Source organism: Ambystoma mexicanum, chromosome 7q, assembly GCF_040938575.1.
Source record: "Ambystoma mexicanum isolate Mex_15411 chromosome 7q, UKY_AmexF1_1, whole genome shotgun sequence".
Taxonomy (NCBI): Eukaryota; Metazoa; Chordata; class Amphibia; order Caudata; family Ambystomatidae; genus Ambystoma; species Ambystoma mexicanum.
This window is the reverse complement of record NC_090941.1, coordinates 327,687,969-327,714,238: the sequence shown is the minus strand read 5'-3', so window position 1 is coordinate 327,714,238 and position 26,270 is coordinate 327,687,969. Positions and strand designations below refer to the sequence as shown.

General features: G+C 45.3%; 1 protein-coding gene across 1 annotated transcript in view; it reads left to right on the top strand.

Moving 5' to 3' along the window:
* Positions 1 to 5,836: 5,836 nt before the first annotated feature.
* PIBF1 (progesterone immunomodulatory binding factor 1) overlaps positions 5,837 to 26,270 on the top strand; it is a 1,771,771-nt gene continuing 1,751,337 nt past the window's right edge. The window contains exons 1-2 of the mRNA XM_069639889.1: positions 5,837 to 5,968; positions 10,140 to 10,413. Coding sequence (XP_069495990.1) covers positions 10,171 to 10,413 — 243 coding nt within the window. The 5' untranslated portion in view covers positions 5,837 to 5,968; positions 10,140 to 10,170. The remainder of the gene's footprint in view (positions 5,969 to 10,139; positions 10,414 to 26,270) is intronic.

Sequence of the window (26,270 nt, the reverse complement as noted above, 5' to 3'; positions counted from 1 at the left end):
AGGATGGCAAGTGTGGCAATGTGGGCAGTGTGACCATGCATAGTAAATAATGAACAGCATCAATTGGAGTCAAAACATTGTTGCACTACCACAGCATATCTGCCTCAGCATGCATGATTACACCCTGCATCATCTATTGAACGCCATCCAGATTACCACACCTCATGACAGTATAGATTGCACCTAGATAACATTTTTTCATGCTTACAGGGACATGTGCATGGCCACACCAAATAGCTGCCGCCATGACTGTGCTCCCTGAATGTGGCAGTTCAGAGTGACACACACTTATTTGAATCTGCTTGCAAGTGATGGAGGATATCCCTTCAGGCCGTGGCTACTCACCCCTGTGCGTAACCCGCAGAACAGCCATGAGGAGGAGTACAATCGTGTGCACACCCATACCCGTGTTGTGATTGAGCAGACCTTTGGCCTGTTGAAGGGGCGGTTCCGCTGCCTCAGCAGGTCTGGTGGGGCACTCCTATATAGGCCTGAGAAGGTGGCAAAGATCACCATGGCCTATGTCATGCTGCACAACATGTGTGTCCGGAGAAATGTACCACTGCCACCTGACATTGACATGCATGGGCCGGGTGAGGATGATGAGGATGGAGATGTAGGTGAAGTAGCCCCCCTGCCAGTACATGATGCACGGGATGGCCATGCTGTACGCCAAGCACTAATTCACAAATACTTCTGAAACACAGGGACTATGAAAGACTTGTGTCAGTCAGACACTGGGCCAATGTGGACATGCACACAGGGAATGTTGGGAATTGGGCACTGAACACCGTACCACATTGAATGGATGCACACAAAAATAACAATGTCCAGCCATGGATTTTTCTTATCACAACGTGTGCATTATTTACAACAGCAAAAATATGCCCACTCCCCCCTCCCAGACTCCCCCAACAAACTCCCTGACCCCCTCCAACAAACTCCCTGACCCCCCCAACAAACACCAACACCCCCAATAGACTCCACAAGATGCACCCCTTCACCCCCAACCTTGTGTCCCACTACCATTGTCCCCCCACACTACTTCCGGGACTTCTTCCTGTCCAGAGGCGGCATTTCAGTGTGCCTTGCACTCCTACGTGTGTGGTGCACTGGTCTGGTGGGGACAGATGAAGCTGGTGTGGAGGTAGTAGGTGATTCGCTGGCAGGTTCCACACCTCCTGCAAGCCGTGGCCGCTGCATATGAAGCAGCATTGAGGTCAGCACCTGTGTCACCGCCCCAGGCAGTCCCTCATTAGCCGAGCCGATGCATTGACAGCGGCTGTGTTTACTTCGATGGCCGCTGTGGTCCCTGCATTCGCTGTGGCAATACCCCGCCTGGTTTCCTCCCCGTCCGCTTTGTACTGGCAGAGTAGGTCTAACATGGCCTCCTGTTGGGCCTCCACCATCGACAATCATGTCTCCAGAGTTCTGGATGGGGCTGGAGTGGTGGGTTGTGCAGTCACGTGGATGGCATTTTCGGGACTGGACTCCTGAGAGGTGGGTAGGTCACAGTCACGGAGGCAGGGATCAACTTCACTGCAGGTGGGTGACTGCAGGTGTTGGGGCGAGGGGGTGGGCACGGGGCTCGGGGTGGCCGGGCATGTCACCTTGGTGTCTCCCTCAGGCTCCACACTGGCATCACGTTCTTCCCCAGTGGAGGCGGGTGCTTCCAGGGACTCCCCTTGGACAGGTGTGGGTGTGGCCTGCTTGTCTCCAGCAGAGGTGGTGGTGGTGGTTGCCCTCTTCTTACGGTGTGGGGTGGATGCCCTTGCAGTTGTCTCCTGGGTTGCTTCTTCCTCATCAGTGCCTGGGGGGGTAGAAGAGATGCAGGGCATCAGTGATGGTGTGACATGGCAGTAGCGGTGCTGTTCATTATTCATTTGATCATGCTTTCATGTCTTACAGGTGTGTCACGCAGGGTATTCAGAGAGGGCATGTAAGCATTCACTGCATGACAGGTGGCATGCCGTTGATTTTGGGTTTGTGTGAAGTATCACATGGGCAAACCCCAGGTGTGTTGGCTGTGTGTTGGTTAAGGGATGGGCACTCAGCATGCATTTCGGTGTGGCAGCGTTTGGCCCGCCATCTGTATTTGGGTATGGTCATGTGGGTGTTGGGACATGCATTGCCTTGCCTAGACTCTCTACCACTTCACTTGTGCTACTTCATGGTCTCCCCTACAGGGATCTGCAGGGTCACTCACCTCCTTCCGCGGTTGATGCCGCACCCGTCTCCATCTCGCATAATTCCTCGATGGACTCAGGACTGATGAATCTGCTGGCCGTCTCCTCCAAGGGCATCAATTTGGCAGGGGGGTGGGCATCCCTGTCTGTGGCCATGGCCTCTCTCCGATTGGTGGCCATAATATTGCGTACCCTCAACCGGAGGCCATCCCACCGCTTCCTGCAGTCCCTCACACTGCGCGGGGTGGGACCTACGGCTGATAACCTGCGGGCTACCTCCTGCCAGATTTGCCTCTTTTGTTGCTGCACCTCCCGCTTCTTGTCGTGGGATTGTATTGTGTCTGCATGTGCAGCTAGAGTGTCAGCTAATATGGTGAGCTCTGCGTCTGAGTAACGCTGTTTACACAGCCGGGGGGTTGTCTTCCTGGTAGCCTTTGACATTCTCTATGGATTTCCACTGTGCTCTCCGAGTATCGGCTGGTGGTTATGGAGGGTGGCAATGGATTGTGTTTTTAAAGATGGTTGCCGGCCCATTTCCCGTTCCTGCGCGATGACGTAATTTCTGGGTCCGTTTTTAGACGAACACGATATTACCATGCCGGCATTACCATCCCGGTATTTAGGGGTTGGTATGAGGCGGTACCGCTATGGACGGGTCCCGCAATGCCGGTATAGCGGAGTTGGAGGCCCTTTAGCGGCATGGCGGTATTGCCACTACCGGCATGGGGGGACGCGCGTGCTCGCGCACTCGTAATCACCCGCTATTAGCGGGTTCATACGAGCACGGACCTGCTCATTCCAGCATGCCAGTAATGAACCCGGTTTTACCGGGCAACTCGTTATGAGGCCCAAAGTGTTTCAACTGGTCAGGGAAGCAATAGACAGTGGAGAATGGAAAAGAATATTGGACAACAACACACTGAGAGAGAAGGGAGCTCGGCGGGACTTGCAGGCACTGTGGTGAGCCCGACATGAACTGTCGATCTCAGAGAAAGGGCTGATGTTGAGGGGGCACCAAATTGTGATATCACGCACACTGGTTGGTAAGGTGCTTGAACTGGTGCACACAGGCCACCAAGGCACAGCAAAAACTAAGGCCCGCCTACGAGCCAAGGTGTGGTTCACGGACCTGGACCGTCGGGTTGATGAATATGTCCATCAATGCATACCATGCCAAGCCTCAAGTCCGGCAGCAAAAGAACCCTGCATACAATCCATGGCGAGGAGTGAACAAGCATGGAGCACTCACTGTAAATTCCGACTTTGGTTCCACAGGGAGGGGCATGTACTTTCTGGCCATGATTGATCAATGGTCACGGTATCCTGAAATTGAACTTGTGGAGTCTACATCCAGCGACCACACAATTCAGGCCCTGGAGAGAATTTTTGCTACCCACGGGTTCCCGGTTGAACTCTGTTCGGACAAAGGACCTCATTTTCAGGGACAGCAGTTCGCCAACTACATGAAAGAGTGCGGGATAAAAGATTGCAAAATAACTCCTCTCTGGCCAAGGGCAAATGGTGAGGCTGAAATATTTATGTGAACCTTGAATAAGGTTTTCAGAATTTCGTTGACTGGAGAGGGAGAACTTCGAAAAAATCTGTTTTGGTTTCTACGAGAATACCTAGCGACCCCACATCAGTCCACAGGAATGGCACCGGCGCAAGCATTTTTTCAGCGATGCCCAGAGGCCTCATCCCTGAAGTTGAGGGTAGAGAGCCAGGGCAAATAGACAATGAAAGAGTTCGGGATGACAGACAATTATGCAATGAGCGGGAAAGTGCACAGAGGCACCTACGCCATTCTACGATCTCGGTAAGAGACACTGTGCTGGTGCGCAATCGGCACGAAGATGGAAAATTGTCCCTTACATATGAACCAAAACCCATGGACGTGACTCACGTAAATGGCTCCATGGTGACTGCCGCTGATGATAGGGGACGGTGTGGGGACATCACGTGATCGCGGGAGCGCGATCTCGCGAGATCTCGGCAACGTGATCTCGCGGACCCGCGCTCCGCGAACGGGAACTCTTGGCGCCAGTAGGAGGCTGGTGGAGCGCCAGACAGGTCGGTCTGGACATCGCTGCTCCCTATGAGGGGCCAATGTGACTAAAGGCCCAAGTCAATACCAGCTCACTTCCAGGGCGCAAGTCCAATGCCATAGGAGGCCACCTGGGGGCTCTGGAAGTACACTGCGTGCAGTCTACTGCACACCCGCTTCCAGTGAGGTTAACTGGGAAGCCCAGCCAAGACTGTGAGTACTCGCCCTGTCCCACCTCTTGGACTATTGCTACCCGCGTTCTGTTATTGAATAAAAGCAGTTGCAACTATCTTGGGCGTCCTGTCGTCCTTTGAGGCCACAACAGACGGTAACAAGGAATGTGTCCTACTTTCAAAAAATTGAGGGTGGTGCAGATGAGGACAACCCTATTGACAGTGTGCCGAGGGACGCAGAATCCAGTACAGCTGATGGTGATGGTGCCAGTAGTGGGGAACCACCCATCACAGACGCTTCACGTCCAGCCCAAATTGAAAACCGGAGATATCCGAACACGGAAGGGCGAAGATGTCCAGCACGTTTTCAAGACTTTATCATGGACACGGATCCCTGAATAGCAGTATTTGTGTTAATGACTCATGTTGGGTCCACTGTTGTGTGAAGGGGTACACCCCTGCTTTGTCAGCCCCTGTTGGGCCATTGCAGAACAGATTGTTAATTTCTGTTCTTTAAAGAAAAGGAGGAATGTTACGGAGCAATACGTTGTATGAATGCGCATGCGCGAGCCTCGCTATGGGCCATGCATGCGCAGAGAACACACGGAAGCCCGTGCGCAACAGTTGCCGCCGGGAACCTAGACCAGCAAGACGTGTCAGATCATTTCTTGTTTGAAGGTGCCGTGCTTGAGTGACTGGGGCAGCCTGGGGCATAACAAAACAAAACGGACTTCAAAAAGAAAGTTTCTTTTTGTGGTCACTCTACCTTCATAAAAAACATGATTTCTGTTACAGAAATAATTTCTTTATGCATGCAGAGTGAATTCAAAAAGAAACTTTTTTCTTTTTTGGTGGGAAAAAATGTTTGCATTTTTTTTTCTCCAAGTGGCGTCCCCTCCCAGGACATCTGCGGCGGGCAGTTACGCCAGTGTTGCAACCTACAGTTTAAGCAGAATTTCTTAGACACAAGTACAATAACTCAAAGCAAGTGCTACGTTTCACCGCAGTCCGAGCCTCCTCTTTTCCTCACCATCCTCCTTTTCCTAGTTATTCACAGACCTTCTTTTAAGTGCCTATACAAACTCCTAAACTATTGGCTTTAACAATGCATGCTAGTCTGTGGTCTGACAGGTAACCTTTGCTTCTTCTATTACTATAAATTAAATATTGAACTTTGTTTTAATGAAAGAAAATTCCGGCTACATATAAAGCATACAGAAGTACGGTAAGATAATAGCAGCAATGGCCCTATTGCGCAAAAGTGTGTTAGAATTTCATTCTGATGGTTAGGAAATGCTTTGCCTGATCTTAACATGGCCTCTATAGACGGGGACTCTCCGCCCACACGGTCTGTCACTCGATCTCACGCTTTTCGCCAATCGGTGGCTGGCGTCTTCCGTTGCTATGGTGACCCCGCGCCTCTACTGCTGGGAGCGGAAGTGGAGACAGCTGGGGCGCTGGGTTTGATTGTGCAGCAGCAGTGGCGCGGGCTACGGGGCGGCAACAGTAAGATTTCACCTCATTCAGCGCTCCCTGCAGGGCTTGGGAGAAAGCAGCGGCGACAGGTCAGTAGCGAATCCAGGACTGAGAGGTTTTCCTTGACCAAGAGAGACTGTTGGCTAGATCTTGGAACTTCTGAAATTAAAATAATGTTCCTTCTTGAAATTTCCATTGAAAACGTTCAACTGTAAGAATATTTTGGAGGCTGACACCAGGAAAATTGGCATGTCTGAAGTAAATACTGATGTTAATGGTTGTTGGTCCCACCAAATAATGGCCTCTTGGCACAGTATTCGGACACTATCCTGTACTTATTTTAAATACCTCGAGTATAATTGAATTTAGTGAAAAGCATAATTAATGTAAAACGCACCCCCCCCTGTCCGGATCTGACAATCGGGTGTATTTGGGTGAGGCCAAATTAAATACATAGACAGGGTTGGGTGCTTTTGTGGCGAACATACACGGGAACAGCGTCTTCATGGGGCCCTGGAAAAGAAAAAAGTGCAGCTCTGTGTGTGCTCAACGTTAGAACGAATCAAGTCTATGAAGATACAATACTTGTTACTCCAGGGGCGCATGGTATAAATATCCAGTTAAGTGCATGGTTGGCTACATGCCAAGCCTTCATTATCTTGCTGCACTTGCGTTTGTAGCTCGTCTTAATCTCTCCGGCAACCTCAACAGAAAGTACAACAACATATGGGGCCTCATTCCGAGGTGGGCGCAAAGGGATACTGGGCACCATTAAGGACATCTGTGCTGATATGGGAGGTAGTCATGGCGCAAATAGTGCCATGATTACCTCCATACTCAGAATGAGGCCCATTGACTTTACTTTCCACTGACTCCATATTACGTAGGGTAGGGTAAATATTTCTGCCAGTTATCCTTTGCACTAAAGTGGGATTGTCCAATCACCTGTACTTGATGATATTCACAGCTTCTTGTTAAAATCCTCCTTTTTTCTACAAGTAAATAGAAACCTACATGCAATACATACATACATTCCATTTGAATGGGAAAACATCTAGCAAAGTTTAACCTTGGCTTCTTTGACCAAGGTTGCCATAGTTGCATAGTTGTTAATCGTTCAAACTAATGTCATCCTCTGAAATAGCTGGTATCTATTGATTGTCAACTCACTTGCTGACCACAACTCCTCGAGGCATATTGGCCAGAAAAATGTGTCTTTCTAAAGGACCCCACTAAGCCTCTGTACTGACCATGTTTTATGTTTTTGTGTTCTGCATCTTCTGTAATATTAACTCTGCCTGTAAATTCCTATTACACAATCAGCAGCTGCCGTTTAATGAAAACTTAACAAGACTGTAGGGATGCTGTATCTTAGAGTGGGCGAGTTGTAGGTGTTGATAATTATATGTAATACCTAAATTACATCCCAAGAGGCAAACCACAAATAACCCACACTCCTGCCTAGTGGTTTATTTAATGTTTATGTATTGCAAATCCCACCTGGAATCTCGGTATCGGCCATCATGATTGTCTGAGGTTACTTTGGCAACGCATTGATAAGTTCTAACTGTTCACGTGTGTCACTGTCCATAGGTTCATGGTTGGACACATGGATGGAGACATGTCACCAACATAATGTAGCTAGCAGTACCACCCGGAATTGCTTGAGAGTCTGCTATAGCCTTGTGTATGTTTTTATTGTGTCATGACTTACTATTTTTTTTGTTGAAAAAATTGCAATTGCATAACCACCAGCAATCTCCCGAAATCGCCTATAATGCTAGCACAGGGCTGGATCCCGCTGCACCCCTGTGCAGGGCGAATGGGTGGGGTTGGTCAAATTTCACTACCGCCAGTACACCCCAGACTGCTATGCCGACCTTGGGCCAAACTTGCAGCCCACCAACTGTTAAGGGACTGGAGCCAACCTTGAACATACACACTTTTACAAATAATATATATATATTTGGTTATTGGGTCACCGTATTCTTCTGACTGCATATTGGTTTTGTCCCTGGGATGTGCTAGCAATGAGTGCATGCAAAAATATATGCTCCATCTCCAGTGTGACAAATTACGTGCTCTTAAGTGCAAGGGCCTAATATGGACTGAAAAGTGTGACTGGTACTGGGATATTCCATTTTGAAATTGGGTAGATGCTATCATTTATTATTACAGAGCCACATGATGTATAGCTGTATATCACTCGTCTGCCACTTTGGTGGCCTTACAAGACCACTTCAATTCCATTGCTCATGATAGGGTACACGTTCTTCTGGGGGTTTACCAAAATGAGCATGTTTTTTTAACAATGACTTGACTTCGCCACACTTGTATGCTGTTAGTAAAGTTCCTGAATGCCGAAATGCATAAACTACAGACATTTGAATAACCATTGTCACACTGTATTGGATTTTAAAGAGAGAAAATATAGAGCAGTTCATACGTCCCTTGTTATTTTTTTTATGTTGTCTCACTGCAATAAGCTTTTGAAAATAATGTACTGATTGGTGCGTTAGTTATGTGATCTGCAATTTATCCCTTGGAATGTGGCCGTTACAGAGGCAAAGTGGGCTCCTGTAGTGGGGGGGGGCGTCTTTTCTTGGCTAATATGCCTTTTAAGAGTTGTGGTCAGCAAGTGAAGGAACAATCCATGGATACCAGCTATTTGTAACAGCCATGTCTATGTAGGAAGCCCGATGACCTTAGTTTAAAGTGATTCACATCTATGTGAGCCTTGATTGATGTTAAACTAGTGGGTATAATTGTGATACAAATAAGTGACACCTTGAAAAATGATTGACTAAATCCGTTTACACACTAAAAATTAAGTGAAGATGATAATATCCCAAGACTGTACATTTAGAGGAAATCTACACAAAATAAAAACATCCTTATGTTTGTTGGTAATAGACTTTAAGATCACTTGTGTCAATACATATTGAAGCAAAAATTAGATTGTGTTTAAGGGGCCCTTATTGTACTATTCCAAGTGCTTTCAACAAGAGAGCACCACTTTTCAATCTCTCCCACCGCATGTAACTTTGGTCTCCATTTCGATTCTGATCTTTCCGTTGCTCACCATATTTCTCTCACATCTCGTTCTCTATAATATTTGCGGAGTCTGCCCTTTTCTCACCTTCCATGCTATAAAACTTCTCATCGCTTCACTTATCTTCTCTCAACTATTTTATTGTTCTGTCACGTTCTGTGGTCTTGTCTCGCTCCTCTTAAATAAATCTACCATTCTTCTATTTGCTCACTTTGTCTTCCTTCTTATCGGGTCTTGATTTCTTCTTCTCTTGCCTCACTTGGCTGACTATCCTTGTCCTTACAAAAACTATCTTGCTTCTCTTCTTTCATTGTATACTCCCTCCCGCTCTCTCCGTTCTTCCGGTCTTCTCAGGCTGAATGTTCCCGTCCCCCTTTTGCTCAATCCCACTTTGGTTTTTTTCAGCTCCTTTCTCCTCTTCATTGGAACAAGTGCCCCCTGTCTCTCCGTTCCATTACTTCTTAATCTTGTTCCTTAAAAACCCACCTGCTTCAGTGTCCTTGATTGATTGTTACCGGCAGTATCTAAATGTTGATTTGCACTGCTGATTTCTATGTACCGTTGATTCTCTCTATGTAAAGCGCTTTGGACAAAGGCGCTATATAAAGCACAGTACAAATTAGAGAAGGGGTGGGGGGAGTTAACTGTATGCCTGGAAGCCACATATTGAGGCTGGTCAGTAGTTATTTCGTGAAGGCCTGGACTGTAAGACCTGCTGTTTTTGGGAGACCAAGGCTCAATAATAGATATGTGTTTGTATTCGTGTTGGTCCATGCTAAAAATATTGTCAGACGTTCTAAAAGTAATTACTGTTTGGGATCCATTGTGGGGTTTCTGACTCCAACAAGCAAACCTGGGCAGGTGGGTTATGTTGGGATTTCCTCTTAAATGTATCATCTTAGAAAAAAGCCAACACTCATTTCTACACTCACTGCTCTACATATACACACAGTCACGTTCCATTTCAATTTAAGCAAACCTTGCCCCAGCAGTGCTAAACGCAGCATTTAGGTATAAAGAGAAAATGAAACGGGCCCACTGAGGGAGATTTTACATGGCCAGCTATGGGGCTGGTAAATCACTACCGAAATAATGTAAACACAAAGGTAAGTCCCTCCTCACTTCCCTAGAAGTGAGATGCCATCCCTGGTGTCAAAAAAATGAAGTAAAAAAATTCAAAAAGTAATCTCTTTGTATTTTTCTTACAGTCTCGGTGCAAATAAAGTTCTCTGTGCGACAATGTCACGAAAACTAAAAAATAAAGTGAATGCTTCCAGCTCGATGGAATCGGAGGAAATTAGTTTGGAAACCACTGTTCCGACAGATGACATTTCTTCATCTGATGAGCGGGATGGTAGCACCAAAATTACACGGCAACTTATTGAAAGGAAGGAACTGCTGCACAGTCTTCAGCTGTTGAAAATTGAACTTTCTCAGAAGAACCTGATGATTGACAACTTGAAAGTAGAATACATAACAAAAGTAAGAATCAGTTAGAATACGGTTTGATACATGTATATGTACTTATACAATGTTTGACACTTTTTAAATGTTCTGTGTAGTACATTGGTAAAAACAGTTAAGATGTTGCCAATTTGGGAGTATATTGTGATGGTATTTTGTTGATATGAGAAAGTTAGCTGGGGAAAGATGCCGCTTTGTGTAACACATTATCTTGTCATGTAACACGCCTACTAAGCGTCTGGGTACGTAGGTGTCTAAGTGAAGATGACCTCTCCAGTTCTCCTAGATGCCTACGTGTAAATGTGCCCACTCCCTCTTAACAACCTCATTCCTCCCCGGAAGTATGTGAGGGAATGGGGCTGCTCACTCGGTACAGGTGCACAGAACAGGAGCTGAATGTTAAAGGACAGAGAAGTACTGGTTTCAACCCGCACTTTTACCAGGGTGCAAAATTTGCACTTGATACTGGCAGGTGATATTTGGCTCTTGGCGAGTAAGAAATGGTTTGCTCATGTTTGTATATCACTGAGGTGGTGTGGCGAGTAACTTTTTTATGGCTAGGTAGTAGCTTGCAACTTGGATTTGTGCACTCTGCTTTTACCCTTCTTGTTAAATTGAGACCACTTGGGGGAAAAGTAAACCCATCTGAAGAAACAGCCTGCAAAAACACTGTTTTAAATCACCGGCTTACAGACAATATTTGAAATCCAGGTATGGATTGCGAATCCCGGTGTTGGTTTAAAAGGGAAACATCAGGCATGTCTTTTTTTTTAATCTTAAGTATTTTTTTTAATTTTGCATTTTAACAACCACAACAGTCAGTCACCATTTTATAATACTTTAATATCTTATCTATCGTCTATCTCTACTAATTCTACCATAAACCCCCCCCCCCCACCACCTCCCCAAACTCTGCATGCACATGACTTATCTCGTTATATGCTAGTAATCACTCTGCAGCTACCTCCTCCTTGCGGCCTGTGTGGCTTCTTCTCCACTATTGCATGCAAACAAAGTAACAGTAAACGCAATCCATCGATGAATGTCCATTCCCAGTTCAGCATTTTGTTCAAGGCCCTCTCCCAAGCATCGTGCAGGTCTATGCTCTTTTTGGCCATTACAAAAGCATGAAAAACGTCTTCTGGATGAGGCAGTGAAAAAGGCTCTTCTGCTAGTGGTAATCCCAGGGAGCCGTGGGATCAGTAGCTTAATTACATTGCAGAGACTTCTGTTGTATGGGGGATCTGAGTCTTTTAAAGGGGAGACCTCGGGTGTTTCTGGCACCTGGGCTGTTCTCTGACTTTCTATGAACTAAACCCTGGTTAAGAAGGGTGAAGTCTGAACTTGGATTATTGTTTGTGACAACAGTGGTGTACGTGGCTACTAGTTGGGAGGCACTGTAAACTACAGAGCGTAGCGCCAATACTGCGTGTTTGAAGGCAAACTGTTTCCTGAAATCTATTGCTGTTATTGGTTCTTTGGGACATTTTCTTTTTATACTTTGACAGTGTTAAATTGACTTTGTCCAGTCCATAACGCGGAGTTTTCCCCAAAACTTGCATGCTTTCAGAATTAGTTTTTTTGTATCAGTAAGGCTCTGGTCAGCCTTTGTCAGTTCCTGAACTTCTCTTGCTAGCCCAGCCAGGTTTTGTAGGATTGCAACTTAAATTTCTTGTCAGAATCTCACCAAGCATCATGTCCTCCCCTCTATCACGACTTCCCATACATTGTTTCGCGCTCTTATAGCTTAATAGTATATGGCTCAGTGTACCTTTCTCCAACATGTAATTATTTAAAAGGGCCAATTTATTTCCACCCTAACTGAGGTCCAGTATATTCTCACGATTTTCCTTTATTGAGCCATCCTTAAAGAAAAATGTATCTTGTTCTTAAAGGTTGCACCAAAGACGTCATCCCTTGATCTAGTGGGAAGATCTACTCGGGGCTCTATTAAGTATTTCTGTCTGTTTGATGTGCTAAATTGGAAGGAATTTGGATATGGGTTGTTTGACCTACTGCCCATTTGACCTAATTTGTTTGACCTAATGTTTTTTCCCTACTGCGGAGGGAGGCCCCCCCACCTCACCCTATTCCCTTACCCCATCCAACAACTATTTTTTAATAGAAGCGTACCATTTCACCTACCAAATTAGGTCAAAAAGGTGCAGTCAAATGGGAATAGGTCAAATTGGCATTAGGTCAATTATTCCAATACCACTAATTTGTTGGTACTTCACGGACTCAGCTAGTGATGAATGTATATGATCCAACCAAATAGTAGTAATTATTTAAAAACTATCAAGACTGTAGGAAAATTATTCGATTTATATTACATCTCACCAACATACATATTGTAAGAGGATTCAATTCAACACTACAGCTAAGTCAACGCCTAGTCTATAATACTGAATGAAAACCCTTATTGATATATCTTTATGTCCAGTTCATGCGTTCTGGATGACTACCCCTATATAACACCCCTCTCTTGGAATCCCCCTGACCCCACTGAGCCAAGAAGTAGTTCTGTTTTGCAAGTTAAAAGGTTTATTTGATAATTTAAACAATAGATATATATATGTCACACCTTATAATAAATTAATAATTGAATCTCACACTTAATCTGATATGATAAATATTAACAACAGAGAATCTGGCACTAACACGCTTCTCTATAATCAATAAGGAGTTGACATGAAATGGATAAGGTAGCACACAGGTGAATAGGAACAAAAGAAGAAGGTGGTACAGAATGCTTTATGTAAGCTCAGGTGGATGCAATATTCAATGAATGCAGTACAGAAAATACTCAATATGACTTCAACCAAACAATGTAATCACTTTTCTCTGGCTATTCACTCCCCCCCTCTTTATGCAATGCAAGGAAATGGAAGGAAAACACACAGTTCTCAGAAATGCAATCAAATGTGATTCAGTTCACCCCAGCAAGCTTAGACTACAGAAGTTTGAAAACACAGGCCCGAATTGCTTTGATATGTGCTGGCAATGAATTAAAAAAATATGCTAAAATGCTTTTAATTCCCTTTCAGAGGTTCAGGGTGAATGGTAACTAGTTAATATTAGCTCAGGCTCACTCTTGCAATGATTCAGGAATGATTAGCAGGTTAAACGAATTTCTGGCAAATGGAAGGCAAGCAGCAGCTGTTTTTACACGAGGAGAAATGTGCAAATCGCGGTAAAATTTGCGGATTCGTGTTCCGCGATTGCGGTAAAACTATAGGGGGTAGGAATGCGGTTCTAGGTTCGTATGAAAGCCACGATTCAGATGAAAGTTATTGCAAGTCTCTAAGACAAACGGTCGCGGAGATATGAGCGATTTTGTGAAGGTCGTTTTTCAGATTTGAAATTTTAAAAGCTCAAAATGACAAGTGACAGATTTTGCAGCTAGAATGACAGGTGACAGATTTGGAGCTATTAGGCAGTTCTACTTAGGTTAAATAGATTGAGTTAGATGAATTTAAACTAAGAGATTGGTTCTACACAGTTCTGCTAGGTACTCACACTATATTCTTGAATTAAATGGGCCTCATCACGGATCTGGTCAGGGTTTTAGACTGGGCTCTGGTCTCTCTCTGGGCACAGCGTCTGGTCTCTGGAACTGCTCGCTCTCTGGTCTGGTCTCTTAGTTCTGGATAGATTGAAGTCTCTAGTTTGGCTTTCTGGAGGTTGATGAATTTGAAGTCTGGATCTCTGGATGTTGTATGGTCCGGCAGAGCGCGTTGCAGCAAATGGAATTGAAGGTCCCTATCTGTCCTGTCTGTCTGCTTTTATGTGTTTTGAGAGTGGGTGGGTATGTTGGTCATAACTAAACTTGCCCCTCTCACTTGTCATTGGTCAAATTTCCATTCCTCACTTGATTGGCGAAGCTAAGTTGTGTCAGAGTGATGTCATTTTATGGCTTGCAGATGGGACACTCCTCTGTCAGATTGCACACATTCTATATTTGATAACAAAATACATATTTCACAGTTACACAGTTGCTTGAAATTACATATACATGGTGTGGCTGAATTTAGCCATGTCTCTGTCCAAATCTGTTGTTTCTAAGAGCTTGCATTCAGAAATGGCACATAATTGACTTTTTAACTGATTTTTCAATTTCTGACATTGACCCAACTTTACATACATGTGCGCAGGGAGTATGGACATTAACTGATGAAGTTTCAGATTTTTAACATGCATACATTTAGAGTAATATCCACTTTTCCGCTGACACCCCCCTGAACATACCACCGGTTCTAAAAACCTCTTAAACTGTGGGCAGAAAAATCACAAGAATTATGGTATCATTTATAAAATTTTCACATGTCCGCTCTATGAATGATCCATCTTTTTAAAGTTATGTTCTGGCTCCAAAGGGGTGTGGTTTCCTCTCAGCACAAGGTAGAAATACTGGTTTATCCAGTTCTGCCAAGCCAGCTTCTGTCTCCAGTTTCTCCCCCTCCCAGTTTCTGCCAAGAGGAAGCTACATTTTACGACCGCTGTAATAAAACCTTTGCCTGAGTCAAGACAGGCTTTGTTCAGAGCTCCTGTAGAGCACAGGTAATTCAATTATCAGATAGATGGCATATCCTTAGTGTGAGCAGCAAAAGGGCAGCTAGGCCTGGGAACACAGCTGTGACTCAAGTTTCACTCCTGATGGGGGTAGTTGCCAGGCAAATTGGAATCTCTTTAAGCTGTCATTTCTGTTCCCCAGTTTCTGCATTCAAATAAAACTAAACATTTTCACATATGCAGCTAGAAGGCTGATTCTAAGTTTAAAACTATGACATTTAAACAGTTACAAAGGCATGTGACACCAAACATAGGTCACTCATTTAATCTAAACATTTTCGATTTTAGTGTCTTTAAATCCAGTGCAACTTAAACTGCTGACTCCATAGCAGTTTTGTTATAAGCATTGTTTTGGGCTCTTCATTTCCCAGATTTTGTAAGCACACAAAACTCCATTCTGCCAAATGTCTGCTGGTGTTCAGTGAATATTTTGCACATATTGTAATGTTTGAAAATAGGCATTTTGAGCCTGCCTTCAGAGAAACACAGGGTGGTTTTAAAACGCCGGCTTTTGGATAGTGGTGAGTACTGGTACTGCACCCATTTTTGGGATTTAACAAATGAATTCCCCACAATTCTAAGTTGCATTTGGCAATCAGCATTGCCATTCCCAATGGTTTCAGACTACTGTGCGGGTAGTCCAATGGTGGTTTTAAAGCGCTTTGAAGCTAACCGGCGCTACTGTTTTTCCTTTGGCAACCCATTTCCCTCATGGCAACCCGGCCTTTCATTCTCGCACTGGTGGGTGGCAAGTGAGGCAACCATTTTGGTGGGCGCACAAACTGCGCAGCTTTCCTGGATTTCGGCGCACATGTGGGTTTTCCGCCATCTTGAATTTTCTAAGCCCACAGCACCAAATGTTGCAGCATGATTACTTGCACGTGGGTCAAGACACCCAACAATATTCAGTGACTTTAATGCTAGAATTCCCTCTGACCATATTATACATTGTCCCAAATTTACTACGTCTAAACATTCTGGGCGATTGTCATAGCAAAAAGGACTATAGTCGGCTAGCCTACTTATCAGCACGGTTTTACCATGTTGAATGGGCAATGCCCCGGTGACTGCTCTAGAAGTTACACCAGAGTTGCAGGCAAGTGTGCTTCAATTATCGATTGTTTTTGTCAAGGTTTCTTTGTTCCCACTGGTAGCGGACATGTCGGTGCTAAGAAAAGAACAAAGTGTTCACTTCCACTGTATTTGGTTTTCCACTTGGATACACCATAAACAAAAGTTAGATGGGACAGGTCGTATTACAATCGGCACTGGCCGGATGGTATTAGTTGGCACACAGACAATCTTGATAAGGTGAATAATGTTGCAACATACAGTTTGAGTGTCCTCCATGCAAACAGCAACCACAAGTCTCTTGCGACGGATAATATTCATGGTGCAATGGATCTTATTAAGATCTGAGTCCACTATAACTCACATATCTAATTGTTCAGTGTATGTAACTGGAAAAGTAAGCAAGTGTTACCCATTATTAACTCCAACCTTAGTCATTCTCTAAGTTTTGACAAGGACACTCATGGTGCCAAAAGGAATTTGAGACATGATATACGCACTATCGCTAGTATGAATCTTCATGCCGCAGAAATTGACCTCGAAGTCTGTGCAAGAAGAGCAATTTATCAGAAATGGTTCAGAGGTTACTTTCGACAACTCGACCTGGCACTATGATACTTATTAGCTTTTTGTGCCAATTCAAGAGATCATAGGGCTTTTTGGAACATAATTAACAGAATCAAACCCACTCGACCATTAATTAGTGGGGTTTTGCAGGAGGACTGGGTCTCTCATATTTGTAGTACTGTAGGTGCAAACGTTAATTATACTTCAAACCTGATAAACATAAATGGGACTATTTGCTTGCAGTAGATCAACTTGAAACCATTTTCAAAAATTGCAAATCATCACTGGCTTCTGGCCCTGATGGTATTTGCAACCTTTTTTTTTTGTTTTTGTTGAGAATGTATCCCTCTGTATGGGCTGAAACATTAGAGGCTATTCATCATTATCAGCTATCCTGGAATATTACCCTGTACGTGGACTGATGGCATCATTGTGCCTGTCTTCAAAAAGGGTTCCTGTGATAAACCGAGCAACTATACCAGCTATGTTGGACAAGCCTGCAAAGATCTATGCTTTTGTCTTGTTTAATGAACAGAACAGTTGGATTGAAGAGTCCATTATCATACTCTACAATCAAACAGGTTTCTGAAAAAAATCGAGCACGTTTGATAACATGCTAACATTAGTTAATACTGTCGAGTCTGCATGGAACATGCGCAAACAGCCCATCTACACTGTATATATTGACTTTAGTTCTGCTTTCGACATTCTAATGATGAGCAAACAATGGCTCAAATTGCAGAACTAGAACAATTGCAAAGGGGCTCTTAACAACGCTCATTGTTCTACATACGAGTTATGTAGTTGAAAACAACAACCACTCGCGACTCCAGCGGATTGCTGACCGAGACAAACCTTCATTGTACACACTTTCGACGCAAGCTGTATTCCGCAGTGCTTGTTAGTGTTATCAGTAAAAGCAACACATTGCAAAGCACTTCTTCAAGGTGTATACATTCCCTAATGCTTCACACTCGCCTCGAGGCAGGCGAGAGGTCTACTAATATGACAACAAAACCCACCTTTCAGTAAAAGGCAAGAGCAGGGAACACACTTTGCTATGCCAAAACGGATATGTCAGAAGTGTGAACAGTGAAGGTGAGCATTCTTAAGTGGTGTGCGAAACGCTGCTCCAAGGCTGACATGTGCAATGCAGTGTACCATCTACCCTTTAGGCAGTCCAGAGGCAGTGGTTTAAACATGGCACACGGAATATGCTGTTGCACAATGCTAGGGTACCGGATGGGGGGGTGGGGGGTGGTCGGGTGTTACTTGTATGTCATGCATAATTCTGTTTTCCCTCCTAGTCCCCTCCTATGAGATCTTAATTACAGTTTCATTACACCCATTTGTAATAGTGCACAGTTCGCATCCAGGCATGTCGTAACAAATTGTATCTTCATAAACCTCATATGCTTCACAAAACACGTAAGTACTGTGAACAGGAGCTTATTGTCAACATGCAGAAGCATTTGCATATCATGGACAGACTGGACAACACTAGGAGTATGACCAGAGCTAACGTTTTCCCAGTAGATGCACCTAGCGGCTCCTACAATCCATGACCCAAAGGATCAGGCAGTCGTCGCTGCTGTGTAGGCGGGTTACAGTATTCTGAATGTGTGTGATGATAGCCGTGGTATTGCTAGCGTAATCTGGTATACAGGTACAGCACTCGCTCTTTACGACTGCACAGGTGACCCTCTGTGAGGCTAACCTGATAAATAGGGCTGTAAGGTTCTGGAGTACCATCATGCGAATGGGCAGCTGTGCCCCTGACAACAGTGACAGGAACGCAGTGATGGCATTGCAATATCCTCCACTAACTGGTATTGCTGAGTCAAGCGGTTTTGGTTTATTTTGACGACAACGGCTGGTATCGGGTACCCCACTCCTACCACAAAAGACTCCCAATCCGAGCTTCTCTTTGAGCGGGGAAAGTGGGGGTGTGGCACACTGCAGGCAAGCTATATGCCAGGTAACATCTGTCACCCAGGTTAATGGGCAACCATGCATACACCTTACTCCCACAAATGAAGTTCTGAGTATGTTGCATACCCAGATATAATGAACGTGAACCCGGGGTCAAATGCGAATGTAACCTTGTTAATTACTACACTAGAGCGGGTGGACATGTCATGCAGACATTTTCTTGTTCCATATACAGGGACCCTTTATTGGTATAGCATAGGAGCCTAGTTGCCATAGAGGTTAGACGAAGCAGAGCGGGTTTGGTCTGCACCTGATCTGGGATGTGGAATGTTGGCAGCCCCTTAAACCCCATGTGAGTCTGGGCATCATGACAAGGTCTGGGGCCTGAAGTGTGAGACCTGCATGGGGACAAGAGTCCCAGAGAGTAAGATTTCGAAAATCTTTTATTTTATTTATTTTTACATTTATAGAGCACACTAAGCCCTGAGGCATTGTAGGTGCCTTTCCCCGTCTTACTACGTGTGAGAGAAAAAATAAAATAACAGACAAAATCCCTTGTCGGGGAAAGAGGCACTGAGACCCGGCTGAAAGAGTTCAAAGGATGTTTTATTTCTCCAGCTAGGAAATAACCCAAAAAACTCTACCTCATTACATCAGTGCCAACATTTATATTAGTTAAAGTAACTCTAACAAAAAATACTAAATGGACCCGATTGGCCAGATGGTGTGGTGCTGTAGGTATGGGTAGCATCTCGTCCTCCTGGTTGGCTGAGTAGCTGACGGACGTCAAACATCTTGCGCTCCATGCAGGTCAGGGTCCGGTCACTGTGGTCACTAGCTAAGCTAGTATTGTTACAAACTAAATGACAAATTATTTAAAACATTTTATGCTACTTGTCACATTTCTACATAAGTTACACACAATGATTGTCAGTACAATTGGGTCATTTGTGGCTTTAATTGAAGGCCTTGACCTTTATTGTGCATGTAAAAGAATCCGGCTATGTTTCGCATCTCTTTCTAGGTTTCAAATTCCTTAGTGCAAGTAAAAGCATATATAATAATAAAAATGCTTAAGGTTAGTAGTGGGTGTGTTGGGTGGGTTTCGCTGCACAGGCGAGGGTCTGGCACTTGAAAGAAATACCTTACAGGGGGTGCAGGGTCAGGATGGCAATAAATTGTTCTAATGGGGGTGGGTGGCTTGCACGTTTATGAGGACGAATCGAGCAGAAAGTGCTTAGCTCATCCTGGTTCACATGTCGGTTGTCAGGCAAACGGTGATCTCAGAGGAAGAAAACTAGCATATTGATTGTTGCAACTTTCTCCAGCTTCAGCGCGAGAATGGAAGCGCAGAAATTTCCTTCGCAGGGGGGGGTGCAAGGGTTGGGGCCAGCCAGCTGCCTGCCTGCCTGCCTGCCTGCCTGCGTGTGTGTGTGTGTGTGTGTGTGTGTGTGTGTGTGTGTGTGTGTGTGTGTGTGTGTGTGTGTGTGTGTGTGTGTGTGTGTGTGTGTGTGTGTGTGTGTGTGTGTGTGTGTGTGTGTGTGTGTGTGTGTGTGTGTGTGTGTGTGTGTGTGTGTGTGTGTGTGTGTGTGTGTGTGTCTGTCTCCTTGGCTGCTGCGGGGAAAGGGGAACTGAGCATTGCTGTACTATCGCAGTGAGGCCTGTTTGCCCAAGATGGAGTCGAAAGGGGGCACAAAAGATGGATGCCCCATGTCCTGCTCAGTAGTCCCATCTATGCAGCAGTCAACCGTGGTTAACTTTACATAAGGGCAAGGGACAATACCACTACCGGAGGCACGCGGTCCAAGCCTTATACTGAGGGGCGTACGACGCGAGGGGGCCTGAGGACCCCTCGCTCCCATACAGCATCAAGGCCCTAGTACATGGCAAGGTACAGAACAAAACTGTATGCATTCCTTATGGGTTACAATGACAATGACAAAGGCAAGGAAGGGAAGGGACTGCTGTGTTTCGCGGTTGTGAGAAAAGCAATGTTTTAATGCCTTCCGGAAGGTCCAGTATGAGCGTTCGGCCCGCAGGGTAGGAGGGAGGAGGTTCCAATATTTGGCAGCCATGGTTTGGAAGCTGGTCCCACCGGCTTTAACCCGTTTGAATTTAGGCTGGGTGATGCAGTTGGCATATGCTTCCCTGGTGGGTCTGGATGAGTTGGTTCTGGTGAATGTTTGGGATAGGTACAATGGTGCATCATTAGACAAGCATCTATGCATAATGGAGAGGTCTTTAAGGTAATCCGTTCCCGAATCGGGAGCCAGTAGGCTTTTTGTTCTCGCTGCAGTGATGTGATCTTTTTTTCAAGATGTTCAATGCAGCTCGAAGTGCATCGTTCTGGATAACCTGCATTTTTCGAATGTTGGGTGTTGTGCCCGCAAATCGATACAGAACGCAGCAGCAAGACTACCCCTCAGAAATGGAAAGAGAGAGCGTATCACACCGGATTTAGCACCACTGAATAGCCAAACCTAAAAAAGGACTTACTTCAAAACACTCTACATTGTCCACAGAGAAATTCATTGCCACGAAACCAAATTCAAAGAATCCTGAAATCCAGCAGTGACATAAGTCCTGGACCCTTACAATATGCCAAAATGAAATATGGTGGATCAGCCTTCTCAAACATCTCAACAAAACTCTGGAACTCGCTTTCAAAGGAATTAGACACATTAGAGGAGCATCTGACCTTCAGGAAACCGTACAATATGTGGCTCTTTGACTTGCCAACTGTGATGTTTCACAAGGAGCCATCACTTCTCCCCAAGTGGAGCCCTTTTCATGTGGCTAGAGAGATACAACCACTGCCCAATGGTGGCCCTAGTGGTGGATTAATGCGGGTGGACCTCATGGGGAAGGACTCCCCCCCCCTGTGTGAACAAGGTTGATCACCTGAGGGACAGCCCACTGAATGTTGTCACTCCCCAACATTCCCTAGCTCTTCCCACTGTTAGGAACCATTTTATCAAAAGTAGACCTATGTATGTATTATTGCAACACCGAAGATAAAGCTAAAGCCAAAAGTACTAGGACGAGGAAGAGCACATGAGACAAGAAGGTCATTGAATGTGCTAGTACTGGTACGAGGTGGCCCCGAGGAGGTATGAGGATTAAGCTATCAACAGAGACAAAGGACTTTTACAATCCGCATGGACGAACTGGATACAAGGTATAAAAAGTAAAAGGACTATCAAATGTTTGAAGCTCAGCCGTGCCAAGCGCAGCTGTGTCAAGTGCAGCCGTGTGACACCCCACCAAGTCTGGAAGCAGGTGTGAAAGTGAACCAGCGCAAAGAGATCCAGGCACTGTGGGGGGGGGGAGGTCTACGAAGTCCTGGTGATGTACAACGATCCCATCGTAAACACAGAAAATACCTAAGGTTTCTTGTAGGGGACGAACACTATCAGTTCCAAATGCTTTCAGACTCAAGTTCACACCCTGTACGTTCACCAAGTGCCACGCACCATAACAGCATGCCTTCGACGTCTACCCATATTTGGACAATTGGCTGGTTCGAGTGCAAAAAGACATCAAGGCTAAACAGCCGATCTCCATGACAGAGCTTCTCCTTCAACAATTGGGATTCGCAATAAATTACAAAAAATCCTTCACACAGCCTTCCAAAACATTAGTGTTTTTGGGGGCACAGTTCTTCACAGCAGAGGCGTAAGTCAGACCATGCAATGAAAGAATCCAAGCACTGAAAGCATTAGTCGCAACCTTGAAACCAGGAAAATGGATCTCAATCTGCAGTTGCATGGGAATATTGGGCACCATGTCATCCTGCATCCCTCTAATTCTGCACTGCAGGTTACACATGAAGACCTTGCAGGAATTTCTGACAAGCAGGTGGTACCAGATTGAGGGCTCATGGGAAGACGAGGTAAAAATCACTCTCTCTCACACACAACCTCCAGTGGCCTAAATACCTGCCTTCTAGAGTCCTTCGCTCATCTACTTCTAACGCTCTGCGTGTCTGACTCTTCTCTAAGCAAAGCGTGGGGGGTAGATCTCTAGACTCTCCTCTGCAGGGGTCTCCCTCTGAAATGGCTTCTCAGACTTGCACCGGACCTCCTTAAGTTCCGGAAGCTTCTCAAGGCCTTCCTTTTCTCCTCTTCTTTCTCACTTCCTCTTCCCTGATAAGCTACCCTTCTGCGCTACCAGACTTGCAGCTTGGTGCCCTAAGAGTCATACCGGTCACCAGTGACACTCCTTGCTCAGTCCTCCTGCAAACATCCCTGTTGGGACTTCAATATATCATCACACACTATCCCTCAAGGCATTTCATGCCAGCCCACGCCATGCCTGCAGCAGGCTGAATATAAACTATTGTGAACCTGTAACAGCATAGGTCTTGGGTATAATTAATTTGCACAACACTATTACATTGGCAAGAAAGTGAGGATAACTAGTTGTCTCAGCTCATTACTGTTGAAACAACATGAAGAACCAGACGTTATTATCCAAGCCTTCATGCTCTGTCCACTTATCATGCCTCTCCCCAGTAACTACTGCTATTCCATAGGTCTGAGCCATGTCTATGGTAATGTGCCCCCTTGGATTTACTCTGCCTCCTACTTAAACATGCTCATCAATCGGCCTCGGCTTTCTTTCAACCTCTTTAATGGTTCAGACTCAAGAATTAAGATTGCTCAAAAGCTTTTAAAAATGTTACTTTATGACAGTTTCATAATTGGATCCCTTACTTTTACTGTTTCAAAATATTAGGCTATAAGTCAACCAGGACAGCATAGTCAAATACCTGCAAGAGAATAGTCGCACCTTTTCTCCAGAGTCACTCCTATTATGAGAGTAAAATATAGGATGTCAGCATAGGAGTGGTCGACCAGTTGAACACTTCCATATGCTGTTCCCTTGGGGAATTTCAATTCTATCACAGAGCTTCACTGTGAAGTAGTAGATGAGATTACACACTGAGCCACAATACGAGTTAGGCAGTAATTCCGTGATAAATTAGTGGAAAATGAATTACTGTTACTGCCACTTGATCAGGAAGAATTTCAGCCTGATTACAAGTGGTGGTGTAATTCCCCATTCATTGGATGTAATGGGGCTTTCTTTGTGGAATTACCGTGGCAGAATTCTGCCAAATCTGCTGATTTGTTTGGTGTTGAGTGGGGAAGATTTTGCTCCAAGGTTTTGCTGGAGATGAAACCTCCACTGAAAGCTGAAACTCATAATTTGGCATAGTAGTAAAATTGGCGGTAACTCAGTTACTGACAATTTTATCACTTGCCACTCAAATCGTAATGAGACCCACTGTCCTGTGATGGACTTAAAACTCAAACTCCCCAACGATTTACACTGCAGAGACATCATTTTTACATTTGCTATCTCTGTGAGAACGTTCACACACCATCCTTCTGGGGACTTCAGTGTAATTGCACATTATTCCTGTGGGGCGGGGACTTCAATTTGATGACATACCATTGCTGTGCGGACCTCAATTTGATGACACACCACTACTGTGGGGACTTCAAAATCATCACACACTATCGCTCCCTCCGGGTACTTCATACCATCCCACACCATGCCGGTGGCAGCTTGAATATAAACTAGCATTAGCCTTCTGTTGAATTTAGTATCATCCCACACAAGCAAGATAAGACATTTCAATATATTCTCAATTTATTTTTCAATGTTGCGAGGATTCCTTCAGTGTAATCATACACCTTCTGTATCATAATCTATTCCTCATCAGACCGCAACATCGTGTACGCTACAAAGCATTTTGAAATGTTAATGTAACAGCACACCTCCTCACATACACCGAATAAAGAAGCAGCCCAATTCACAAAGGGCATTGGAATGAACGCATCTTAAATGTGCTCATTCAGATGCTCTTTTTGTACCCCTTTCTGAATTCACAAACAGGATGTGCTTTTAAATGCCTTGAAACAAAGGCGTTCCCCCTGCGCCATTTGAAACGGGTGCAGGTGGAGGCAATAATCATGGTAGGGTAATTTCTTACCCTCTCATAATTATTCTTTAGAAGTGTGACAATCGCGGGTTAAACCGCTGCATTCACACCAGCATTTCAGCCCCTGAAACTGGGATGAACTGCTTTTGTGTCTTTTCATTGTGAGAAACCAAAGGGTGTCTCACTTTCTAAACCCTGCGGGTCTCTTGCTCAGGTGGCCAGATCACGGCCATCACCTTTGGGTCCAGACCCTGGGGGTGCGGGAGGATCACTTGGGTGAGGGGTCCTCAGGGAGTGGGGGTGAGACATCTGACGGGGAGAAGCGGAATCCCACTTTTTCCTTTACCACTACCCAATCCTATGTTATAGGATATGCCCACCTCCCATGTGAGAAACCTGAAGGTGCCTCACCTTCTAGTCCCCAGAGATCTGTCATCAAGGTGACCAGGACAAGGCCATGGCTATTGAATCCAGTTCCTGGGGGTGGACCATTGGGGGAGGATCACCTCGATGAGGGATGTTCAGAGAGTGGAAGTGGGACACCCAAAGGGTGAGACATGGTATGCCTTCCTTATACCTTATCCCCATCCTACTCCGTAGGATACTTAGAAGCTCTACCCCCCTTTACAACACAAAGGGCCTCATTACGACCCAGGCGCTGGACCATGGTGCTATTAGCACCATGGTCCATGCCGGTCTCTGGCATGGTGGATGGCGTAATTACCGCCCCCATCACAAGGTTGGCAGGGGCGGTAATTCCCCATTCACCATTTGCCCTTCCTCATTCCCATTTTGCCCCATAGGACATAATGGGGATGGGGAAGGCGCTAATTACGGCACCGTAAATTACGGTTGCCGTAATTAGCTCCAAGGTCCCTTAGCGGGTTGGATTTTAACGCCTGCAAAAAGCAGGCGTTAAAGCTTGCAACCCGCTAAGGGACCTTGTAATCGGGCGCTAATGGTTTAACGGCGCCGACGCTCTTTACGGCGCAGTTAAATCATTAGCGCCAGGGTCGTAATGAGGCCCAAACACTTTCTTACACTGTGACAAACAACGGACTAAAACCAAACCCGTTTACCTTACATGTCCCAACACAATGGTCAGGCAGAGTCAGGCAATTGCCACTAATTACACACACCTGACTGCCCCTTCCCTTCCCCACAGGGATAAAAGACGGAGCACGAGAACATACTTTGGAGCAAGGCAGAACGCACGAGGAAGCAGCTATTCCCGACTGGCAGTTCAAACGGAGAAGAAAGGCGGCGAGACCTGAAAGGAGGACGAGGAAGGACTTGCCCTTGTCCTTTTCAACTTAGCCCCGCAAAACCTCCAAAAGGACAATTATAAGACTGGGAAGTCCAGCTGGAGTGTGGTGACGGGTGTCAATGGCACACAAGACCCTCCCGCGTTGATAGCGAAAGCGGGGAGCAGCGCAGGCTACCGTGGTGCTGTCCTTGGCTCCCGAAATCAGAAACTGAAGCAAGTTCAGAGAAGCCGGTGAGTCAGAGAAAAGTAATAATAAACCAAACTGTGCAGGGCCCAAGCAGCAGCACTGTGTGACCAAATAACCTGTGTTTATGAACCTTGGAGAAAACCCAGAAAAGGTCCAGTTACAGAGTGGTCCTGCACTATCTGGGCGCCCATTCGAAGGATTCTGGCTCGGACCTTTTTGTGTTGAAACTACAAATACCAAGAGGCCTTGGCAAAGGCTGACGTGAGGTGTCAAGCTGGTCATACAAGGGTTAAGCAAAACCCCTTGTACACTCGAAAGTCATTGACACG